This window comes from Sceloporus occidentalis, unplaced genomic scaffold (genome assembly GCF_023333645.1).
Source record: "Sceloporus occidentalis isolate IW3139 unplaced genomic scaffold, rSceOcc1.0.p SCAF_1, whole genome shotgun sequence".
Classification (NCBI taxonomy): Eukaryota; Metazoa; Chordata; class Lepidosauria; order Squamata; family Phrynosomatidae; genus Sceloporus; species Sceloporus occidentalis.
In genome coordinates, this window is record NW_028316981.1 from 315,790,503 (window position 1) to 315,809,425 (window position 18,923).

Genomic DNA, 18,923 nt, shown 5'->3' on the forward strand with positions numbered 1-18,923 from the left:
ATGAAGTGAGCTTGTTTTCTGCTGCTCCAGAGACTAGAACATGAACCAATGGATTCGAATTACAAGAAATAAGATTCTGCCTAAACATTAGGAAGATTTTTTTTAATGTAAGAGCTGCCCAACAGTAGCATAGATTGTCATGGAGGGTGGTGGATTCTCCATCTTTGGAGGTTTTTAAACAGACACACTTTTACGATAACCAAGTATGATGAGACATTTTTCTTTCTAATAAGGTCGTATAAGGTTAGGAGTAAACACTTGCCTTCTTATGGCAGAAGGGGTAAAGATTAATCTGGGATTAGCATTGTAAACTACAAGATAGCAAGAAGTACTGTAATAAAAATAGCTTCCTGAAATTGCAGTAGTGTACTCTGTTTATCTTTTCACTCTGTAAAAATGGTAGCCTTGCTTTTAAAGTCTTTATTTGCTTTTTATCCATGATTTTCTTTAGTTTAGTTTCAGGGATATCAAGTAGGGCTTTAAAGTGAGAACAAATGAATAGAAGGAAGGAAGGAAATGTTATAGGAAGCATCATAGCAAATATAAAATTAATGAATGCACAGACTAAAGCTAAAGCTTTAAGCTTTAAAACAAAGGGGGACAAAATGCCACCTCATCTGGAGGTCAAAAAAGTGTTTGACTCGATATTAGACTATCCCCCACCCCCAATCACCTTTGGCTATGTTGGCTCAGAATGATGGTTATTATAGATCCACATCACATATCTGGAGGGCTACATTATTCCAACCCTTGTCTAGATTGTCTGTTGATAATGGAATGCAAATCCCATCACTCATCACTACTGGCAAAGACTGATGTGCACTGTAGTCCCATATCTGGAGGGCTATATTCCCATCCTTCATCCGGATGTGTGTGTGTCCTTCTCTTGATAATGGACAGAAGTTCCCATCGTTCCTCACTTTTGCCTAGGTTATCTAAGACTAATGAGAGGTCCAGTCCAACAATACCTGCGTAAGTCCCAGTGATTTAGGCCCACCTTGCACACCACTAGAAAGCAGGGTTTGCTTCCCAGATTGAGCATGAAACCCACTGGGTGACTTTGGGCAAGTCACACACTCTCAGCCTCAGGGCAAGGCAATGGCAAACCTTTTCTGAATGAATCTTGCCAAGAAAATCCCATGACAGGCTCACCTTAGGGTCACCAGAAGTCAGAAACAACTTGAAAGCACAAAACCACCACCACAACAACAAGCAAAGAGATGGTTTCACTCCAAAGACATATTTTTATTTTCTTTTACCTTCTACGTTTGAGAGAAATCTTTTCCAAGGATAAGCATGCATGCAAGCAATGTCCAGGGTTCCTGCAACCAACCCGGCAAAGGCCAAGGCACTGTTTTCTCCAAGTCACTTTCTGTCTTGTCCACCAACATGCCCTTCTTTTAACTTTTTGTTGCTATGAATCACTGCACCCATTGGCTCAGTCTCCTCTTGTCAGGTAGCCAGGCACAACACATACCTTGGTAAAAACAGGAGAGATAGACTGGAATTTGTCAGGGGACTTGTGTCTTTGTAAGTGGATTGATGTGGGCATGAAACAGAATTGAGTTTTGTCATGTTCTTATTCACCGAAGTGCTGCCATAATATTACAACATATGAGCATCTGTTGTGCAGTGTTGGCCAGTGGAGTGACTGATGAGTGCCATGACCCTGATATATGCAACAGGTTCATTGTGGCTCTTCCAATATGCATCTAAACACCAACTAGGAAGTGCCGGGCACAAAACTGGAAGTGCCCAATGTACATCACAAGAGACCAATGTGCATTAGAAGTGCCAGATGAGCATAGAAACTGCCCTGATAGCATGAGACGTCCCCAATGTGCATCAGTAGTTCCTGATGAAAGCACGCTTGCCAGTTTCCTGATACACAGCTTTGCAACTCACTAACAGAGGCCTAATCTGCACTGCAGAAACCATGCATTTTGACACTGTTTTAACTGCTGTGGCCCATGCTGTGGAGTTCTGGATTTGTAGTTTGTTGCGGCATCAGAATTCTCTGGCAGAGAAGGCTAAATATCTCACAAAGCTACAAATCTTAGGATTCCATAACACTGATCCATGGCAGTTAAAGTGGTGTCAAAGTGCCACCTCCAAAACCCCAAGACATCCCAAAGATAGCTTTGCTTCCCATACGGAAGCTCTTTCCTACTACTGCTGGATTAAAACGGAACTTTATGAGTTACAAAAAGGTTATATTCGGAAGTGTTTAACAGTTCCTGTTTGCACATAATGTATACTTAGCCAAGCTACTTCTTGCCTGTTTCCTATTTTGGGAAGAAGAATGCATGTTGTGATCTTATCTATCCAGAGTCTACTGTACAAGGTACAAAAACTTCCTCCAGAAATAGGTTGGTTCAGGTGAATTGGAATTTGGCCAGTGTTAGGACACTAATGCACAGTGGATGGGTGTTAAGATAATACACTGAACTAATGCAGCAGTTGAGGGCAATGCACCTCTCTGGACAAGGGCAGATTATGGAATTTGCAGTTCAACACATCTAGAAAGTATTTGATTCAAAATCGAGGAGAGCATCTGCACTGTATATTCTTCAGGGCATCAGATTCAGAATCACAGCTAGATGGCATGGGGTTCAGAATTAGAGGGCTGATTCAAATGCTCCCCAGCAAAAAAGAGAGAGCCAGCATAATATCATGGTTTGAATATTGTAGAAGGACTCTGGGGGATAAGGGTCCAGATCTCTTCCACCCATGGAAACCCATTTGACCACTCATACTCCCTCAGCCTCAGAAGTAGGCAATGCCAAACCTCCCCAGGATAAACCTTGCCAAGAAAATCCTAGGATAGGGTAGCCGTAAGTCAGAATTCACTTCAAGACACAAAAAGCAAGAAGAAAAAGTACCAATAACTCCTCGCCTGCATTGTCTGAAATACGGCAGCACTCATTCCCTCATTAAGGCTACTGTGTTGATTAGATACTCATCCAATCCCCCTCCATCTCCATGAATAAAAAAACATTTTAGTCTTTGGAAAATGAAAAAAAAAAAAAACCCAACCCTCATTCTCAGTCCAAGGCCAGGAAACACAAATGCCTGAACTCACAAGCTACTGATACCTGTAGTGGCAGTAAGAGCCACTACAAGCACTGGGGGACTTTGCATTTGTGGTCTCTTTCCATTCATCCAGTAGAATGGAAGACACCTTGGAAACCAAAATCTGATTTAAGCCAACTCTGTTTTCCTGCTTCTTAAACCTGGCACAGCTTTTCCAACTCTCTTCTCCAACACACCTTTAAAAAAACGAAATGGCATGGTTCTCCCCACCCCATTCCTGCTGACTAATCTTGTTTTCCTCAAACGATTGAATGATTGGGAGGGCAGCCATTGTAATAGTGAATATTTGATGTGGGAATCAGGAGCTTTGAGAAAACAATATTTTATACTGCTTTGATTGCTCTCAGAAAGGATGTAATTAGAATTTCATTTGATGAATAAAGAACAATTTATCATTATTCCTTTACCTAAAAAGGCAAAAAATATTTAATAGGTCTTCTTCTACACAATGAGTCCTTTATTGGGTTTGTCAAGGTTGTATCTAAATGGAATGGGTTTACAAGAGGAAACAGGCTGGAGAGAGATTTCTGTGTAATAAAAATATATTTCTCATAAGAGAATTCTAAATGGAAAAGTTACGGATGAGAACACAGTCTGAGAGAGCAGAGCAGAGCACTGGACAAGCAGCAGCAGAGTCCCAGGAGGCTCTAGATTGACCATTTCTCTGTGCGAGCCTCAACTGATTTGACCAGTCCTTCTCCCAAGATTCCAAAGTCTTCCAAAATGGCTTCCACATTGGGAACAGTCAGAGGATCCTCGCTGAGTGACAACATCATCCTTCCTCTCATGTTTGATGCCTGTGTAAAGAGCAACAGAGATGAACAAATAACTGGTGAATTATGGCTCAACGTGGACATCATATCAGATGGTGGCTGGCGTAAACCATGGTTGAGTTGAGGCACAGGTATCTAAGGAATTGCCTATCTCACTATGCACCTTTCTGAGCATCAAAGTCATGAAGAGAGGCCCTGTTTAAATACCATGGCCTGTGGAAACCCACTTGTTGGGCAAGTGGGAAAGGGTTTTGTCTTTTGTTGCTCCCTATCTGCAAAATACCTTGCTGCCTGACACACAAGGCAACATTAGTACTAGAAGGAGACTCACACGCTGTTGACACTTCTAGTGGTTGCCCAAACCACTGCAAACACTGGAAGACTCACTCCCATGGCTTTTAAGAAGTGTGTGAAGACATCTCTTTCTAACTGGACTTTTAACCTATGTTGATATTTATTTATTACTGTGATAATAGTATGCAGTTTGATTTAATTTTACCTTTTGTCTTTTATGGGTTTTGTTGTAAATAATTTTAATTCTATCAATACTTAAATTGCATTTTAACAATAACTTTTGGTATGTCTCTTTGTAAGGAATCTGAACCTTTTTTCTTTTAATTTTTGTAAGCCAACTGGAGTTGCAGTTCTGGGGGAATGGTGGTGTGTAAATCATAGAATCATAGAGTTGGAAGAGACCACAATGCATTAACAACCATGACAACTATTTGTGGATCTTCTCTTTGCAAACAGCTTCTGAGCTGATGTGCAAGATGCATACAAAACAGTACACAGAAATAAATGAAACAAAAGGTCCTGCTTGCCAACATGAGGACTAGGAACTTGCTTTGTAAAATAAACTAAAGGAGAAGGGAGCTTGGTTTTGCTTACTCTATTGAACAGCAGTCTGCCATTTAAACTACCCTCCCAACCAATAACCCCACAAAATGGCTGCATGTTGGCTAAAATTCCAAGAACTGCAAATCAGAAATAGACTGAACTATGAGTTATGCAGTGAGGGATGGGATGGAAACCCTCCCACTCCTAGTGCCAGAGGCTTCGTTCCATAATCAGCGGGGCATACAAAGCTGGCAAATTCCTACACCCTCTTACTCATAAAACTGGTTTTATCCATGCCACTGGGCAGAGATCCAAAGCAAAAGCTACGTAGATTGGCCTTTTCCTGTTGTTTTTATAAGTTGTTGGTCGGCAGCCAGACCCAGAAGTCCTCCACCCTTCTTACCCCACCTTCTACTACAGTTACCTCTCCTTCCAGCAACTTGCACACCTCCTGACTCTCCACGTCCTACCTATGGCTTGTTGCCACTCCTTCCCAGCTGCTTCAGGCTTCTGTTTGTGATCTTTCTCTTCCATCATCTCCCCCCTGTATTTGCTTCCCATCTCACTTTCCCACCTACCCCCTCCTTGGCCACAAAACCAGTCTATGCACTTCTTGCTCTGTTTCTCACTGAGTCCTCAGAAAAGCACCCCTTCCACTGCCTACCAGGCTGTTGCCTTCTCTCTGGAAGCTGCTTCTGCTGATTAAGCCTCCCCGTCCAAGGCCAGGCCAGTTCAGACGCCAGGAAACATACATCCCTCTAGATCTTATCAGACAGCAACTCTCAGCATTCCTCACCATTGTCTGTGGAGGATGGGAACTAGTGCTGGGAAGGAGGGGTCCTGTTGTATATACCAGATGTATTCTACTGTGGATGCTGGGGGGATGGTTTGCGCTTCGCATAACTTGTAGAGATGGTGATATGGAGTACTAGGCTGGACCAGGTGTGAGTTATCTAGTGTCCTTGAGAGGCTGGCCTGCAGAGACTTGGAATGCAGTTTCGTTTCTCAGGGGATAGGGATGGAGGATGGGAACTAGTGCTGGGAAGGAGGGGTCCTGTTGTGTGGGCTTTTGCTAGGGGTGGAGTGTTTTGGCTTCGGGGGGAACTTATGCATTGCTTTGGCTGGGAGGGGTCAGCTTAGAAGCTGAGTGATGCCACATCACTGATTTTGGAGCCTTCAATGAAGTTCTGTTGTTTCAATAAACAAGCTGACTGATTGATTGTCCAGGATTCTGGTCCACACTCTGACAGCTAAGGGATGTAGTTCAACAAAATATCCAGAAAGCTGCAAGACTCCCACCTCTGCTCTAGGCTTTCCAATTCAGGGCCCTGAAAGTAAGGAAAGTGAAGGTCTTGCAACCTCAAGTGGAGCAAAATGAAGGCCCTGCTGTACTGACCATACGAAAAAAAAACGTCCAGGCTCTGGCATTTATATCAAGCTTAACTAATCCCAAGACTACATTCTGCCAGTCAAGGTTTCCAACTGTCTGTCAAATGCAGTGCCTACAGTTCACACTATTATCTTTCACACCAAAACTTACAGTCCTTACTGACCTCAGGACAACAATCCTTGAACAAGCAAACAAACACTACAAAGGAAGTCTGGAAAGTGAAACTGATGAATTGGAATTTATCCACAAACTCCAGTCCATCAACAGGGGGTGGATAGAGACAATGACTTCCTGGCACACTATATATATCATAACACTGGTTAACACCCCAGCCCCACAAGAACACTCTTGTCCAATTTATCACATCTCCTTTCTGGCTCCCAGCCTACACACACCACATTCCCAAACTCCTTCCACCATTCATATGGCTACCCACCCACCCTGGCCTCAGGCAACATCTTTGTCCTTCAAAGACCATAGTTAAAACTGGGTTTGTCATCTCATCGTCATACCCACATTTTCAATTTCCACGGGAATGTATACAGTCTGATTAAAAAGGTACTTACTGGGTATCAGTTTGTGGTGGATGAATGTGCGAGGAAGCTCAGGTTCCTGAGAGTTTTCCCGTGATTTTTATTACAAAATTGAGAATTTCTGTTACAAGTTCACTCCATGCATCTGAGGAATCAGACCAAGTCTACAAAAGCCTAGCATACAACTGGTTAGTCTCAAAGATGCTACAAGATCCTTTTGCAGTCCTTACTAGGAAAGGCCTCAGCCCTGAGCTGAAAGAGAGAATGAAGAACCTACAGAGGCTCTCCCAAGCTCTCCCTCTTCCAGGGTTGCAGGGAGAAAAAACCCGCTGCTATTCCCCCAATCACTGGTCAGTGACAAAAGTGAAGTGCCTGCTTTGTTTGCTGTCCCATGTGGAGAAGGAACAAGCAGAGAAGCTCCAGCCAGCCCTTCAACTGAGAGGACCTCATCATGTCAGGGTTTCATGCTCATTATGCCCCATGACATCACTTCACCTGCAAAGAATCCAAAGGAGGATCCATCCCCTTATATCCCAGGAGATTCTCTTCTTGTAATCTAGCAGTTTCTAAATAAGCAACAAGGTTCTGTGGTACATTGAGCCATCTGGGTTTTATGTTGCCTGCACCTCCACAGCCCCCTGCATCTTCCCTTATACAACTCTATCAAGCTGTCATACACACTCTTGCCATTTAATGTCTGCTCTAAACATCACGGGTAGGAACTATTCCCTGTATAGTCCTTTCCATGCAGCTCGCTCCATGAAATTGTCAACCGACAAGGGAATCAACATACAAGCCAAATTCTGGGACTGGAGTCTCACCTTGAAAGGCTGTGGCTCAAAGGCCGAAGGTTTCCAGAGGACACCAATAACTTCTCCTCCATACTTGTCATAGAAAAACAGAGCAAACTCACTGAATCCTTCCTGCAAAGAACAGAGATTTAAAGGTGATGAGTTTGGCCATCAAGTTCAATCAAACAGAAACCACAGTCACCTCAGAATCAACAAACATTTTCGGCAGTTGTTAGGAATCGATTGTCCAGATGCCAACAGCTGCTTCCCTTTAATCATTCAACCAGTTCTGCTTCACCTTGCAACAGACAGCCCCATGAATTTCAACTGCCAGGGATAGGCAATGAAGTGGCTTCAATATGTTTTTTCTATGCTATGCTTCAATGAGACCTCAAATTATAGAATTGGAAGAGACCACAATGCCCACCCAGTCCAATCCCCTGCCATGCCAATGTACTCCTGACCACCTCTGTTTTAAAACCTCCAAAGAAGGAGACTCCACCCCTCTCTATCAAACAGCTCTTACCATTAAAAGGTTCTTCCTAAAGTTGAGGTGGAATCTCTTTTCCTGTAGTTTGAATCCATTGCTCCAACCTCAATATGACACCCTTAAAATGTTTAAACATGGCCAGCATGTTCCCCTTTAACCTTCTCTTCTCCAGGCTAAACATAAGTAGCTCCCTAAGCTGCTCTTCATAGGGCTTAGTGGTTTCCAGACCTTTCACCATTTTGATCACCATCTTTTGGACACTCTCCAGCTTGTCAACTCCTTGAATTGTGGTGACCAGTACTGGGCACAATATTCTAGGTGAGGTCTGACCAAAGCAAAATAGAGTAGTACACTTCATCATAATTATATGTGTGACTATTTCAGCTGCTAAAAGAAAGGTGAGTATCCACTTATATTTCTTTGCCATGGTCCCTATGAAGTGAGCATATGAAGTCAATATGGAGATGAGGATCAGGCTGATGCTGACAGTCTGTGAAATAATCCTTTCCTATCAGCATGGATGAGGAAGATCTGGCCCTCCAGATAATATGGATTTGGTCTGCTCCAGAAGCTTTAAATAGCATGGCCCCACTTTGCTAGTATGGCCGTGCTCTGCTCTTTTTGCTAGTAGGTGATGATCTTTTATTCTGGCAGACCTCTGAAGTTTAAATAATGTAGCAATAGTATAATAAAGGTACGTACTTTAAATAATTAAAAAAAACCTTTTATTAATAATTATGCTTTAAATGTGTTTTCAATTGCTTTTAACCTTGGTTTTAATAACAGCATTGTTCAATTCTTTTTTAGCCTATGTAAAATAAGACTTTAACTTAATCTTGTTTTAAATTATTATAAACTGCCTTGAGTTCCACACCCAGGAGAAAGGTAGAGTATACATTCAGTTTTAAAAACTGTGTGAGTTTTGTGTTCAGCACACCTAGAGGGCCATTGCTGTCACAGAATGAATCCCAAGGGCCATCTACTCCAACCCCCTGCCATGCAGGAATTCACAACAAACACATGCTGAAAGATGCTCATCCAACCTCTGTTTAAAGACTGCCAAAGATGGAGTGTCTACCAATCTCCAAGGCAGTCCATCCATTCACTGTCAAATATCCATTACAATAAAATAAAGTTCTTCCTATGGTTTAGGTGGAATGTCTTTCCTTATAAATTGAATCCAGTGGTTCATGTTCTAGTCTCTGGAGGCTGTGAAAGAAGCTCACTCCATCTTCTGCATGACATCTCAATGGACACCCCCCCCCCAAAAAAAAAAAACAGGGAGAATGTTGCAGGCAATTGCGGTAGGCTGAAAAGGTAGATTTTGGGGGTCACAATCATTGGTTAATAACTGTAAACATGAATTCACATCAGTTACAGGACTGTAAGTCTACTGTACAACTTAGTAACTCCCAAATAGGATGCAAGCTGTATTATATAATTTTAACTCACCATTCTCTGCAAGTACATTTAAATGACTACCCCAAATATGTTTCCAGAAGCAGATAATATAACAGACAGGACCAGATTATCAATGGTTCAATTTCTCCAGGCCCTTCACAGACTAGAGGCCAAGGACTGTGAGGAACCAGTACAATTTGCTTCCTCCTTCTTCCAAAGTTAGTTTTTGAATCTCCTGATGTTTCTGTTAGTGTCAATGTTTAGTGTGTTAATTGAGTAACTGCATAGAAATGCATTGGATCAGGCTGTTAGTCTCACCAAAATAACAAGGCTAGAAAATAGATTCATGCATTAAGATTTTTGTGCTGCTATATTTATACTTTATTTATTTATTCATTTATTTATTTAATATCTATGCCACCACTCCTAAAATAGCCCACCCATGTACAATTGTGAAAGTGATCCATGGATCCAACCGCCTTAATCTAGCCTTCGTAACAAACCATATAAATATGTGCTACATCCAGGCTGAATTTCTAGATATATTGCACAAGTATTAATACAACGTTCACAGACTGAAGAGAATGTATGGTAATTTAATGGTAATGTTTTCTGAAATGTAAAACATGATTCCTCAACCCCAACATCTGGGAGGGGTGTAAAAAGTTGTTCAAAAAAATACAGGGAGGCTGTTTTATCATGTTCAAGGATGCAGTCTGAGCCTGCCTGGGCACATCATGCCAAGTCAGTCATTATTAAAAACAATTTGAAGATCAATACCCTGAAAATGCTAAAGGTAGAACTAGCCAACGCCCATGCTGGTCAACCTCAAGTCAACTTTACATGCACTGAGAGCTTTTTGCTGTTTTTAGCTGCTGTCAAGTTGATTTCAGCTAATGGCAACCTTATGAATGAGAGATCTCCAAATCACCCTATCATCAACCATCCTGCTCAGGTCTTGCAGATTAAAGGTTGTGGCTTCTTTGATGGAGTCTATCCATTTGGAATGTGGTCTTCCTCTTTTGCTACTGTCTTCTGCTTTGTCAGCATTACTGACTTTTCTAGGGAGTCATGTCTTCTCATGATATGGCCAAAGTACAATAGCCTTCGTTTAATCATCTTGACTTCTAGGGAGAGTTCAGGTTCAATTTGCTCTAGGACCTACAGTATTTATTGGGTTTTTTAGCAGTCCATGGCATCCATAAAATTCTTCTCCTCCATTACCTCAAATGAGTTGATTTTCTTCCTATCAGCTTTCTTCACTGTCCAGCTTTCACAACCATACATAGAAATGGGAAACACACCTGCATGGATAATTCTAACTTTAGCATTCCATTACATATCTCTGCACTTCAGCATCTTATCTAGTTCTTTCATAGCTGCTCTTCCAAGTCCTATTCTTCTAGCGATTTCTTGACAGCAGTCTCCATTTCGATTAATGGCTGAGCCTAGGTATGGAAAATCTTGAACTATTTCAATGAGTTACTTTTGATATAAATGAAACCATCAGAGGAAGGATGACCAAAGTGTAGTCTTCCAGATGTTGATGGACTGCAACTCCCAGCATTCTTTACTATAGACTACACTGTCTAGGGCTGATGGGAGCTGCAGTTCTACATCTAAACAGCCTCACTTTGCCCAGTCCTGTATGAGAGGAGATCATTCCATGGTTAGAATAAAAATTAAGCCTTAATTAAAAATATATATTTGAAGGGCCAGCACTGGAGGGAGTAGAACTAGGAATGGTTTTGTCACAGATCAGCAGTGTCTTTGTTGTTTTGAAAGACAAAGTTCCCAAGAACACATGGAGTTTCCCATTTCAGAGTGTCATACACAGGTCTGGAAAAAATAGCCTGTAGCACTTGCTCTATGTGTGTATACAGCCTTTGATTTCACACATCACGAAAACCTTTGGAAGGCTCTTAAAGGCATGGGAGTGCCACTATATTTGAGAGTCCTAATGAAAAATCTGTACTTAGAACAAGAGGCAACTGTTAGAACAGAATATAGAGAAACAGAAGGGTTCCCAATTGACAAGGGGGTCAGACAAGGCTGCATATTATCATCCTACTTGTTCAAATTGCATGCAGAAAATACAAAGAGCAGGTTTAGACTTTGAAGAAGGTAGAAGAATAAACATCAACAATCAACTATCTATGATATGTGGATGACATTATACTATTAGCAGACAACATCATGGACTTGGAACAATTATTAAGGAAGGTCAAGGAAGAATATGGCTGAATATAAAGAAAACAAAAGATGACCACAGTGGATCTACATAAATTTAACCTAGATAATTAAGCAATTAAAATAGTTTTTAAAAAATTCCTGTATCTTGGATCAAACATTGATCAGATTGGAGACTGCAGTCAAGAAATAAGAAGACGGCTAGGAATGGGAAGGGCAGTCATGAAAGAACTAGACAAGACCCTAAAAAGCAGAGATACAAATGAGCACTAAAGTTAGAATCATCCAAGCCTGTACTATGTACAGATATGAGAGTGGGACAGTGAAGAAAGAGAATAAAACGGAAATCAATTCATTCAAGATGTGGTGCTAGAGAAGAGTGCTGAGAATACCATGGATATCCAAACAGACAAACAAATGGGTTCTTGAACAGATCAAGCCTGAACTCTTCATGGAAGCCAAGATGATTAGACTGAGGTGTCATACTTTGGTCTGATCATGAGAAAGCATGACTCATTGGAAAAGTCAATGATAATGGGAAAGGCAGAAGGCAACAGAAAGAGAGGAAGACCACATACCAGATAGATAGACTCAATTAGGGAGGCCACAGACTGAATCTAGAAGACCTAAGCAGAGCAGTGGAGGGTGGGTGGGGGGCTTTGATGTCTTGAAGTCAGCTAACAACACTTGCTTTATAAATTGCTGGCTTATTTCCCAGTGCTAGCGGAAACAGATTCAAGATGAGATTACGGTGATGTCCCTTATGCTGGGCTGCCTTTGAAGATGGCTCAGAGACTTCGGACAGAACAGAATGAGAGTGTTTACTTATTAGGTTGAAGATTTTTTTTTATGGACCTGCTATACCTATTGCAAAACTTGATGGTTTGTCTCCACACTCAATTCAAGCTGCTGGCATTCATCCCCAAAGACTTTAAGTCTTTAAAATGACACAGCCTTCTTTTTTGTTCTTCTTTTTGCAAAACTAGTAATTCTTACTTAATCTCTGCAATAAAAATGTTTAAATTGAGAAATGAAAACAGACATCACCAATGGTCCACACTCTCCTTCAATGTGCTTTGTTTTTTTTATCAGCAAACAAGAATGCACATGTTAAACACACACACTTTTCTATGTGTGTGTCTCTATTGGATGTCAGGAATAAGAGGAGGAAAACGGTCTTTAAAACAAAAAACCTGTCAAAAGCTATGAAATGAATCACAAGTAAAATAACAGTCTTGTGTGCCTAAGCTTACATAAAGCATGAATTACATAACCTTAACCATTTCACCAGGAAATATCTGTGCTGACAAATGCATTTTATATTATTATTGTACCATCATAGTGAGACTAGAGCCTACAGTCAGCTTGGAAAAACTAATACTTGGCAACTAAACCCAAGTCATACTTGGAAGATACCTTTATGTCCTGGGAATACAGTTCCAATATTCATAGGGCAGTTTTCTATCTTCAGAATGCTTACAATTTAAAATTAAAAGTGACACTGAGAAGATGACTGGATATGAAAACAAAATGATAGCTGCATAGATTTTGATAAATTGGGGATAATTATGGAATGGGGGTTCATTAAGACAAGGTATCATCAACAGATTTAAATTATAACAAAGGGGACCTGTTTAGTGAGGAGAAGAGATGACTATAGGAGTCATCTTCAAATATCTAAAGACCTGATGGGTGGAAGATGGAACAAGCTGGTTCTCTCCAGAAGGTGGGAGCCAAACTATTGGATTCATAAGAAAGGAGATTTTCCATTAAACATTAAGAAAAACTTCCCAATGGCAAGAGCTGTTTGACAGCGGAACAGGCTCTCAAAAGGGGGTGGATTTGACTTCACTGGAGGTTTTAATGAGGGTGTTTAAATGACCAAGCAGATACCATGAAGTATCCAACCCTCTGGAGAGTGTTGTCAGCAACCCCAGTGATTTTTGCTGAAAGCCCCTAAAGAAGACCTGCTTTCATATAGACCAAAATGCATACAGGGCTTTTAAAAAGAATAAACAGTTGACCATCTAACAGCACATGGAGCCTGTCTCCTTTCTATTTTCAAAAAACCCAAAAAACATCACCTCACTGCACCCAATAAATCTGTGTGTCCATTGTAAATTGTTACTTTGAGGCCGAAGGACCAAATTCTGGAAGGGTTTTTGAAGCTCAAAGGGCATGGTAAATAATAGGAGCCCAAGGGTTGGAACTGTGATGCCAACCTGAAAAGGGGAACCATGACAATGGGATACCCACTTAAAAGCCAGAGTTGTCAAATTCAATCTTTGGAGGGCAGGAAAATAACATTGCTCAATACAGACCACAAGCTTGCATCAGAGCTTTCATCACTACAAATTTCATGAAGAAAACAATGACTGTGTTGAGCATCTAGAAGCTATAGACAAGCACAGCTCTCTTGCAGAAGAACCACTAAAGACTAAAAGAACCAAGTGGCACGCAAGGCTGGCACCAACCGTCACTGTTTCCCTTGCAACAGAAGGACCAACACGAGAGAAAACAGGTTTCATCGTGATCAGCTTCTTTGGTCTTCTCGTGCAAAGGAAGCAGCCCAGCATGTGTTTCTCCCTTTTATTAAAAGCATCTACATTTGGCAATTTCAGCAGAAGAAGGGCATATAACCCGCAATATTAAATGCTTTAACAGCTTCATTAAGGAAACACCCATTGTTATGAAAGGCTGTAGGGCTGTGGTATGAGAAGATCACATATGCATGGACACACACTGTATTCCCACCCTTAAAACTCTTGTTTTTGTTATAAGTGTTTGTGGAATGCCATCCAGTACACACAGCTTTGTGCAGAGGACCAGAGGAGAGGCCCCTGCCCTGAGGAGTTTACATTCAGAAAAGCAGCCAAGGGGAAACAACGGAAGAAGAGGGCGGACAATGAAGGCAGGAGGATAAAACAGGGATCAACACAGTTTGAGTCAGACAAGTTTAGGCTTGGGCACAGGCTTAGCTGCAACACAACATGAAAACCAGAGCTTGGGTTCTTAGAAAAGTTATTTTTGGAGTTCAGCTCCCAGAAATCTCTGCTAGCAGCAGGAATCTTATTTTCCCCCCCATGTATATAGCACCTTTCTCACAGAGTGAGTCCCAGGCAGCTCACAAAAAGAATCAACCGAAATCTAATAATACAATTGTGAATGCAATTAAAAACCGTATTAATACAACCCATTCCAACTCTACCATTCTGGCCTTGGAGGGAGAGAAGAGCTGTCAGTATCTGCTGGACTTGATCCCTTCCCCACTGCCAAATCTGTAAACTGTTCTGGCAGCCTTTGAGGCTGAAAAGTGGGGTATAAATACTCTTAAAAATAAATAGGTTATAAACCTGTGGTGACGAACCTATGGCATGCATGCCCTCTCTGGCGCATGAAGCTATTTTGGAGGGCATGCAGAGATATGGGAGGGCAAGGGGAAAAGAAAAACAGGCATGTGCCTGTTCCTCCTCTTACCCCTCACCCTTCTGGGTGTTTCTCCCCCCCTGCCCTCCAGCTGTCTCTGGCGATGTTCCACCCCCATTATTTAGGCTGCATCAATAAAGGTATAGTGTCTAGATCAAGAGAAGTAATAGTGCCACTGTATTCTGCTCTGGTCAGGCCCCACCTGGAATATTGTGTCCAGTTCTGGGCACCACAATTCAAAAAGGACATTGAGAAACTGGAGCATGTCCAAAGGAGGGCGACTAAAATGGTGAAAGGTCTGGAAACCTTGTCCTATGAGGAACGACTCAGGGAGCTGGGGATGTTTAGCCTGGAGAAGAGAAGGTTAAGAGGTGATATGATAGCCCTGTTTAAATATTTGAAAGGGTGTCACATTGAGAAGGGAAAAAGCTTGTTTTCTGCTGCTCCAGAGAACAGGACCAGGAACAATGGATGCAAGCTACAGGAAAAGAGATTCCACATCAACATTAGGAAGAACTTCCTGACAGTAAGGGCTGTTCGACAGTGAAACACACTCCCTTGGAATGTAGTGGAGTCTCCTTCCTTGGAGGTCTTTAAGCAGAGGCTAGATGGCCATCTGCTGGGGATGCTTTGATTTGGATTTCCTGCATGGCAGAATGGGGTTGGACTGGATGGCCCTTGTGGTCTCTTCCAATTCTATGATTCTATGATCTAAGTCCCACCCCCAGAGGGCAGACATACCCCTCCCTTCCCCCGAAGTCCTGTCTCTCCCCCCCAAAGTTGCACCCTCAGCACCGGGTAATACCCAGTGCCAGAACACCTTTGAGTTTGCACACTCAGTCCCTAAAAGGTTCATCATCACTGTTATAAACCATATAAAATCATTAAAAAGCATACAAGAGTTGAAAATAAAGCAGCACACACATATTTATAAGAAGCCTCCCTGAAAGCAACTACTGTGGGTCCTTGGTATCCACTGGGTTTTGGTTCTAGGACACCCCATGGATACCAAAATCCAACAATGTTCAAGTCCCATTAAATACAATGGCATAATAAAGTGCTAACTGCCTCAGAGTTGACTTTGATTCATGGCAACCCTGTGGATGAGTCATTTCCATAGTTGAGCACTGAACCATGACTCTGGAGACCAGGGTTTGAATCCCTGTTCAGTCAGGGAAACCCACTCGTTGACCTTGGGCAAGTCACACACTCTCAACCTCAGAAAACCTAATGATAGGCCAGCTTAAGTCGAAAATGACTTGAAGATGTGCGTGCGCATGCACTCACACACATACACACAAGTCGTTTAATAATGAATTTTAATATTTTTAACTTTATGAATTGTTGAACTGTTCTTCAGGGGGCATTTCCATCATATTTGTGGTGTTTCCTGGGCCATTTTAGGGTCAGGAGAGGCCATTTTTAAAAACAATAGGAAGTGAGAAGAAGTCAAACACAATTTCTCTTGGGCCTACTTGGATCGAGAGACCCAAAACATGGTAGATATGCCATCCACACCTACATTTTTTATTTTACCATCTTTGCTTTGTTGAACTTTGAGTGTCCTTACACTTACCCGCAGTTCTTGGAGGTAGCACTGCACAGGGTCATAATCCACGACGGGAAAAGAAAACGTTTTCACTGGAGCATCATCTCTTAGCATTCCTCGGCTGAAGGATTTGACTGGCCTGTCCACAGCCTCCAAGTGTCTTGGAATCTGCTTGGGGTTCAGGTGAATCAGCACATCATAGAAATCCAGAGGAGGACGGAAGACCATCTGCAAAAGGGGGAACCCCAAGAATGCTGTGAACAACATCTCACCATGAATCCCTTCTGATTTCAGAAGCTAAGCAGGGTCAGACCTAATTAACACTTACATGGGAGCCTACCACCAGTATGAAATACAGTGGGCCCTCTACATTCACTGGGGTTAGGGGTGTAAGACCCTTGTGAAAGTGGAAAAACTACAAATAAAAACTCACTCTTTTTAAACCTGAGAGAACACCTCTCTAGGAATTCCTAGATCCTCCAGAGTACCTCTATGGTCAACATCTGCCAGAGGATGACTACAGAATAGTGCTGAGAGACCAAGAAAACATAGAGAAGTGTTTTATCTAGGAATCTCTAGGTCCTCCAGTATGACTCTATGGTCAACTTCTGGCAGAGTCGCACTGGAGGACATAGAGATTCCTAGAGAACATATTAATCAAATCCGTGAATAAATAAATCCACAATAGTCAAAGCTATCAATGTGGAGGGCCAGCAGTACTGGGACTCTCCAGCCAGCGCGAGGAAAGAATGTCAGTTGGGGGCCATAGACAGAACTGCAGCTTCTGCCAGTCAGAGCTGACAATACTGGGCTTGAAGGACCAAGGGTCAGATTCACCATAATGATCTATCTGAATTCAGAAGCTCAGCAGCTTCAGGTCTGGTTAGTCTTTGAATGAGAAATCACCAGGAGGGAATCCTAGGAAAGAATCTCTCCTGAAACCCTGAGGAGCCATTGCTGTTAATCAGAGTTGACAATACTTTGGCTAGATGGCCTCTGAAGGATCTGAATTAGCACAAGCATAGCTGTCCCTCACTGCTCAACACTATGTTATCCCTCATAGCTCAACAAAGCACTCACAGAAGGATGCACCTGAGCCTTCCAGCAATATCCTCTTCATTGCTCTGCCTGCAAAATGGTAAGTCCTTCCTTAATCCCTCATTAGGTCCATAACCCATCCAGGAATTCTTTAAAAAACACAAAATTTGACCTGGTGCTTGCACAAGACCCAGCTTCAGCTTGGTGCAGTGGAAGTCTACTGGAAGGACACATGTGGGCCTCAGAAGGACTGTTGTGCAAGCCAACGGCTGTTTGTGCCACTTTGCAGTTTGTTTGCTCTCAACACTTTGGCTTGCTAAATGGAAATTCTGTGGTTACTGTCAAATTTCTGTTATCCAGTAAAGGACAGCTAGCCTTTGGTCATGGCCAGCTAGCAATTTCACTGCCCCTTAGTGATGGACTAGAGTCGCAGCCACCTTGGATCCCATTTTGGGAGAAAAGCAGGATATAAATGCAATAAATAATTAAAAAAAAACAAATAATAAACCTGCCAGATTCTGGGAGGACTGTTGTGTGGGCTGATATCTATGCTCACCCCATTAGCGTCTGTGACCCCTCCAGTCTCTATATCTAAATGTGGGATTGAAGGAAGCAAGAATGGAAACCGGAGCAGAGAGGAGCAACGCTGCAGATGTCTTGTTGGAACAACAGGCAAGAAGAAGACTGGCCTTACGGAAGATTGCTCCCTTTGGTGGGCATGCTCAAAAAAAAGTCTCCATAGTTCTTGACCTAGTTCTTGTGAGTGAGTGGGAAGAGCAACCCGTACAAGTATGTTCCTGTGGGTGGAACTCTTGGGCCAGGCGTGGGCGTGGTGCCCTTTGGGTCCATCTTCTCCCAAACAGATACATGTGGAGCTGGGAATTGCTCAAAATAAACTTTAATAATTCAGACAAACATAAAGAAACCTTTTCACAAACAAGGCTCTGGTCTTCCCTCAGACTGCTCTATCTTTCCGCCTCTGCCATCTTTACTATTGGCCTCCAGAATAACCCAGCTCTCTCCGGTGGTACCCTTTCTCCTGTCAGTCACTCTCAGCTTTTTCCTAGTCTTCTGGTTGGAACCTGTGTTCCCACCATTGACCCTTAGTGTCCCACCAGGCTCCTCTAGGTTTTCTCATTGTTTCAAGTGGGCTCACCTCTTTTTGGTTGGACCAGTTCCCTAACTCACCCTCCAAGTGAGGGTCTGGAAGAATCACTACAGCGTGGGGTCCTACCCGCAGGTGAGCATGAGTCCCTTGCAGAGATATCGGACAACCCACACTCCCAGGACTCCTGGTTATCCGTTTCTTCCTTAGCCCATCCACCTCACCACATCCAGATCTTCTGCGACTCCACCTCTTGTCCACCTCTCCCTCTAACCTTATATCCTGTGGGCTCCACCCCTCCTTTCCT

General features: G+C 42.4%; 1 protein-coding gene across 1 annotated transcript in view; it reads right to left on the reverse strand.

Annotated features, from left to right (window-relative positions):
- Window positions 1-3,532: 3,532 nt before the first annotated feature.
- LOC149324243 (nucleolar protein 6-like) overlaps window positions 3,533-18,923 on the reverse strand; it is an 86,629-nt gene continuing 71,238 nt past the window's right edge. The window contains exons 24-26 of the mRNA XM_089497999.1: window positions 16,501-16,701; window positions 7,448-7,549; window positions 3,533-3,890 (exon numbers count right to left, since the gene is read on the reverse strand). Coding sequence (XP_089354125.1) covers window positions 3,741-3,890; window positions 7,448-7,549; window positions 16,501-16,701 — 453 coding nt within the window. The 3' untranslated portion in view covers window positions 3,533-3,740. The remainder of the gene's footprint in view (window positions 3,891-7,447; window positions 7,550-16,500; window positions 16,702-18,923) is intronic.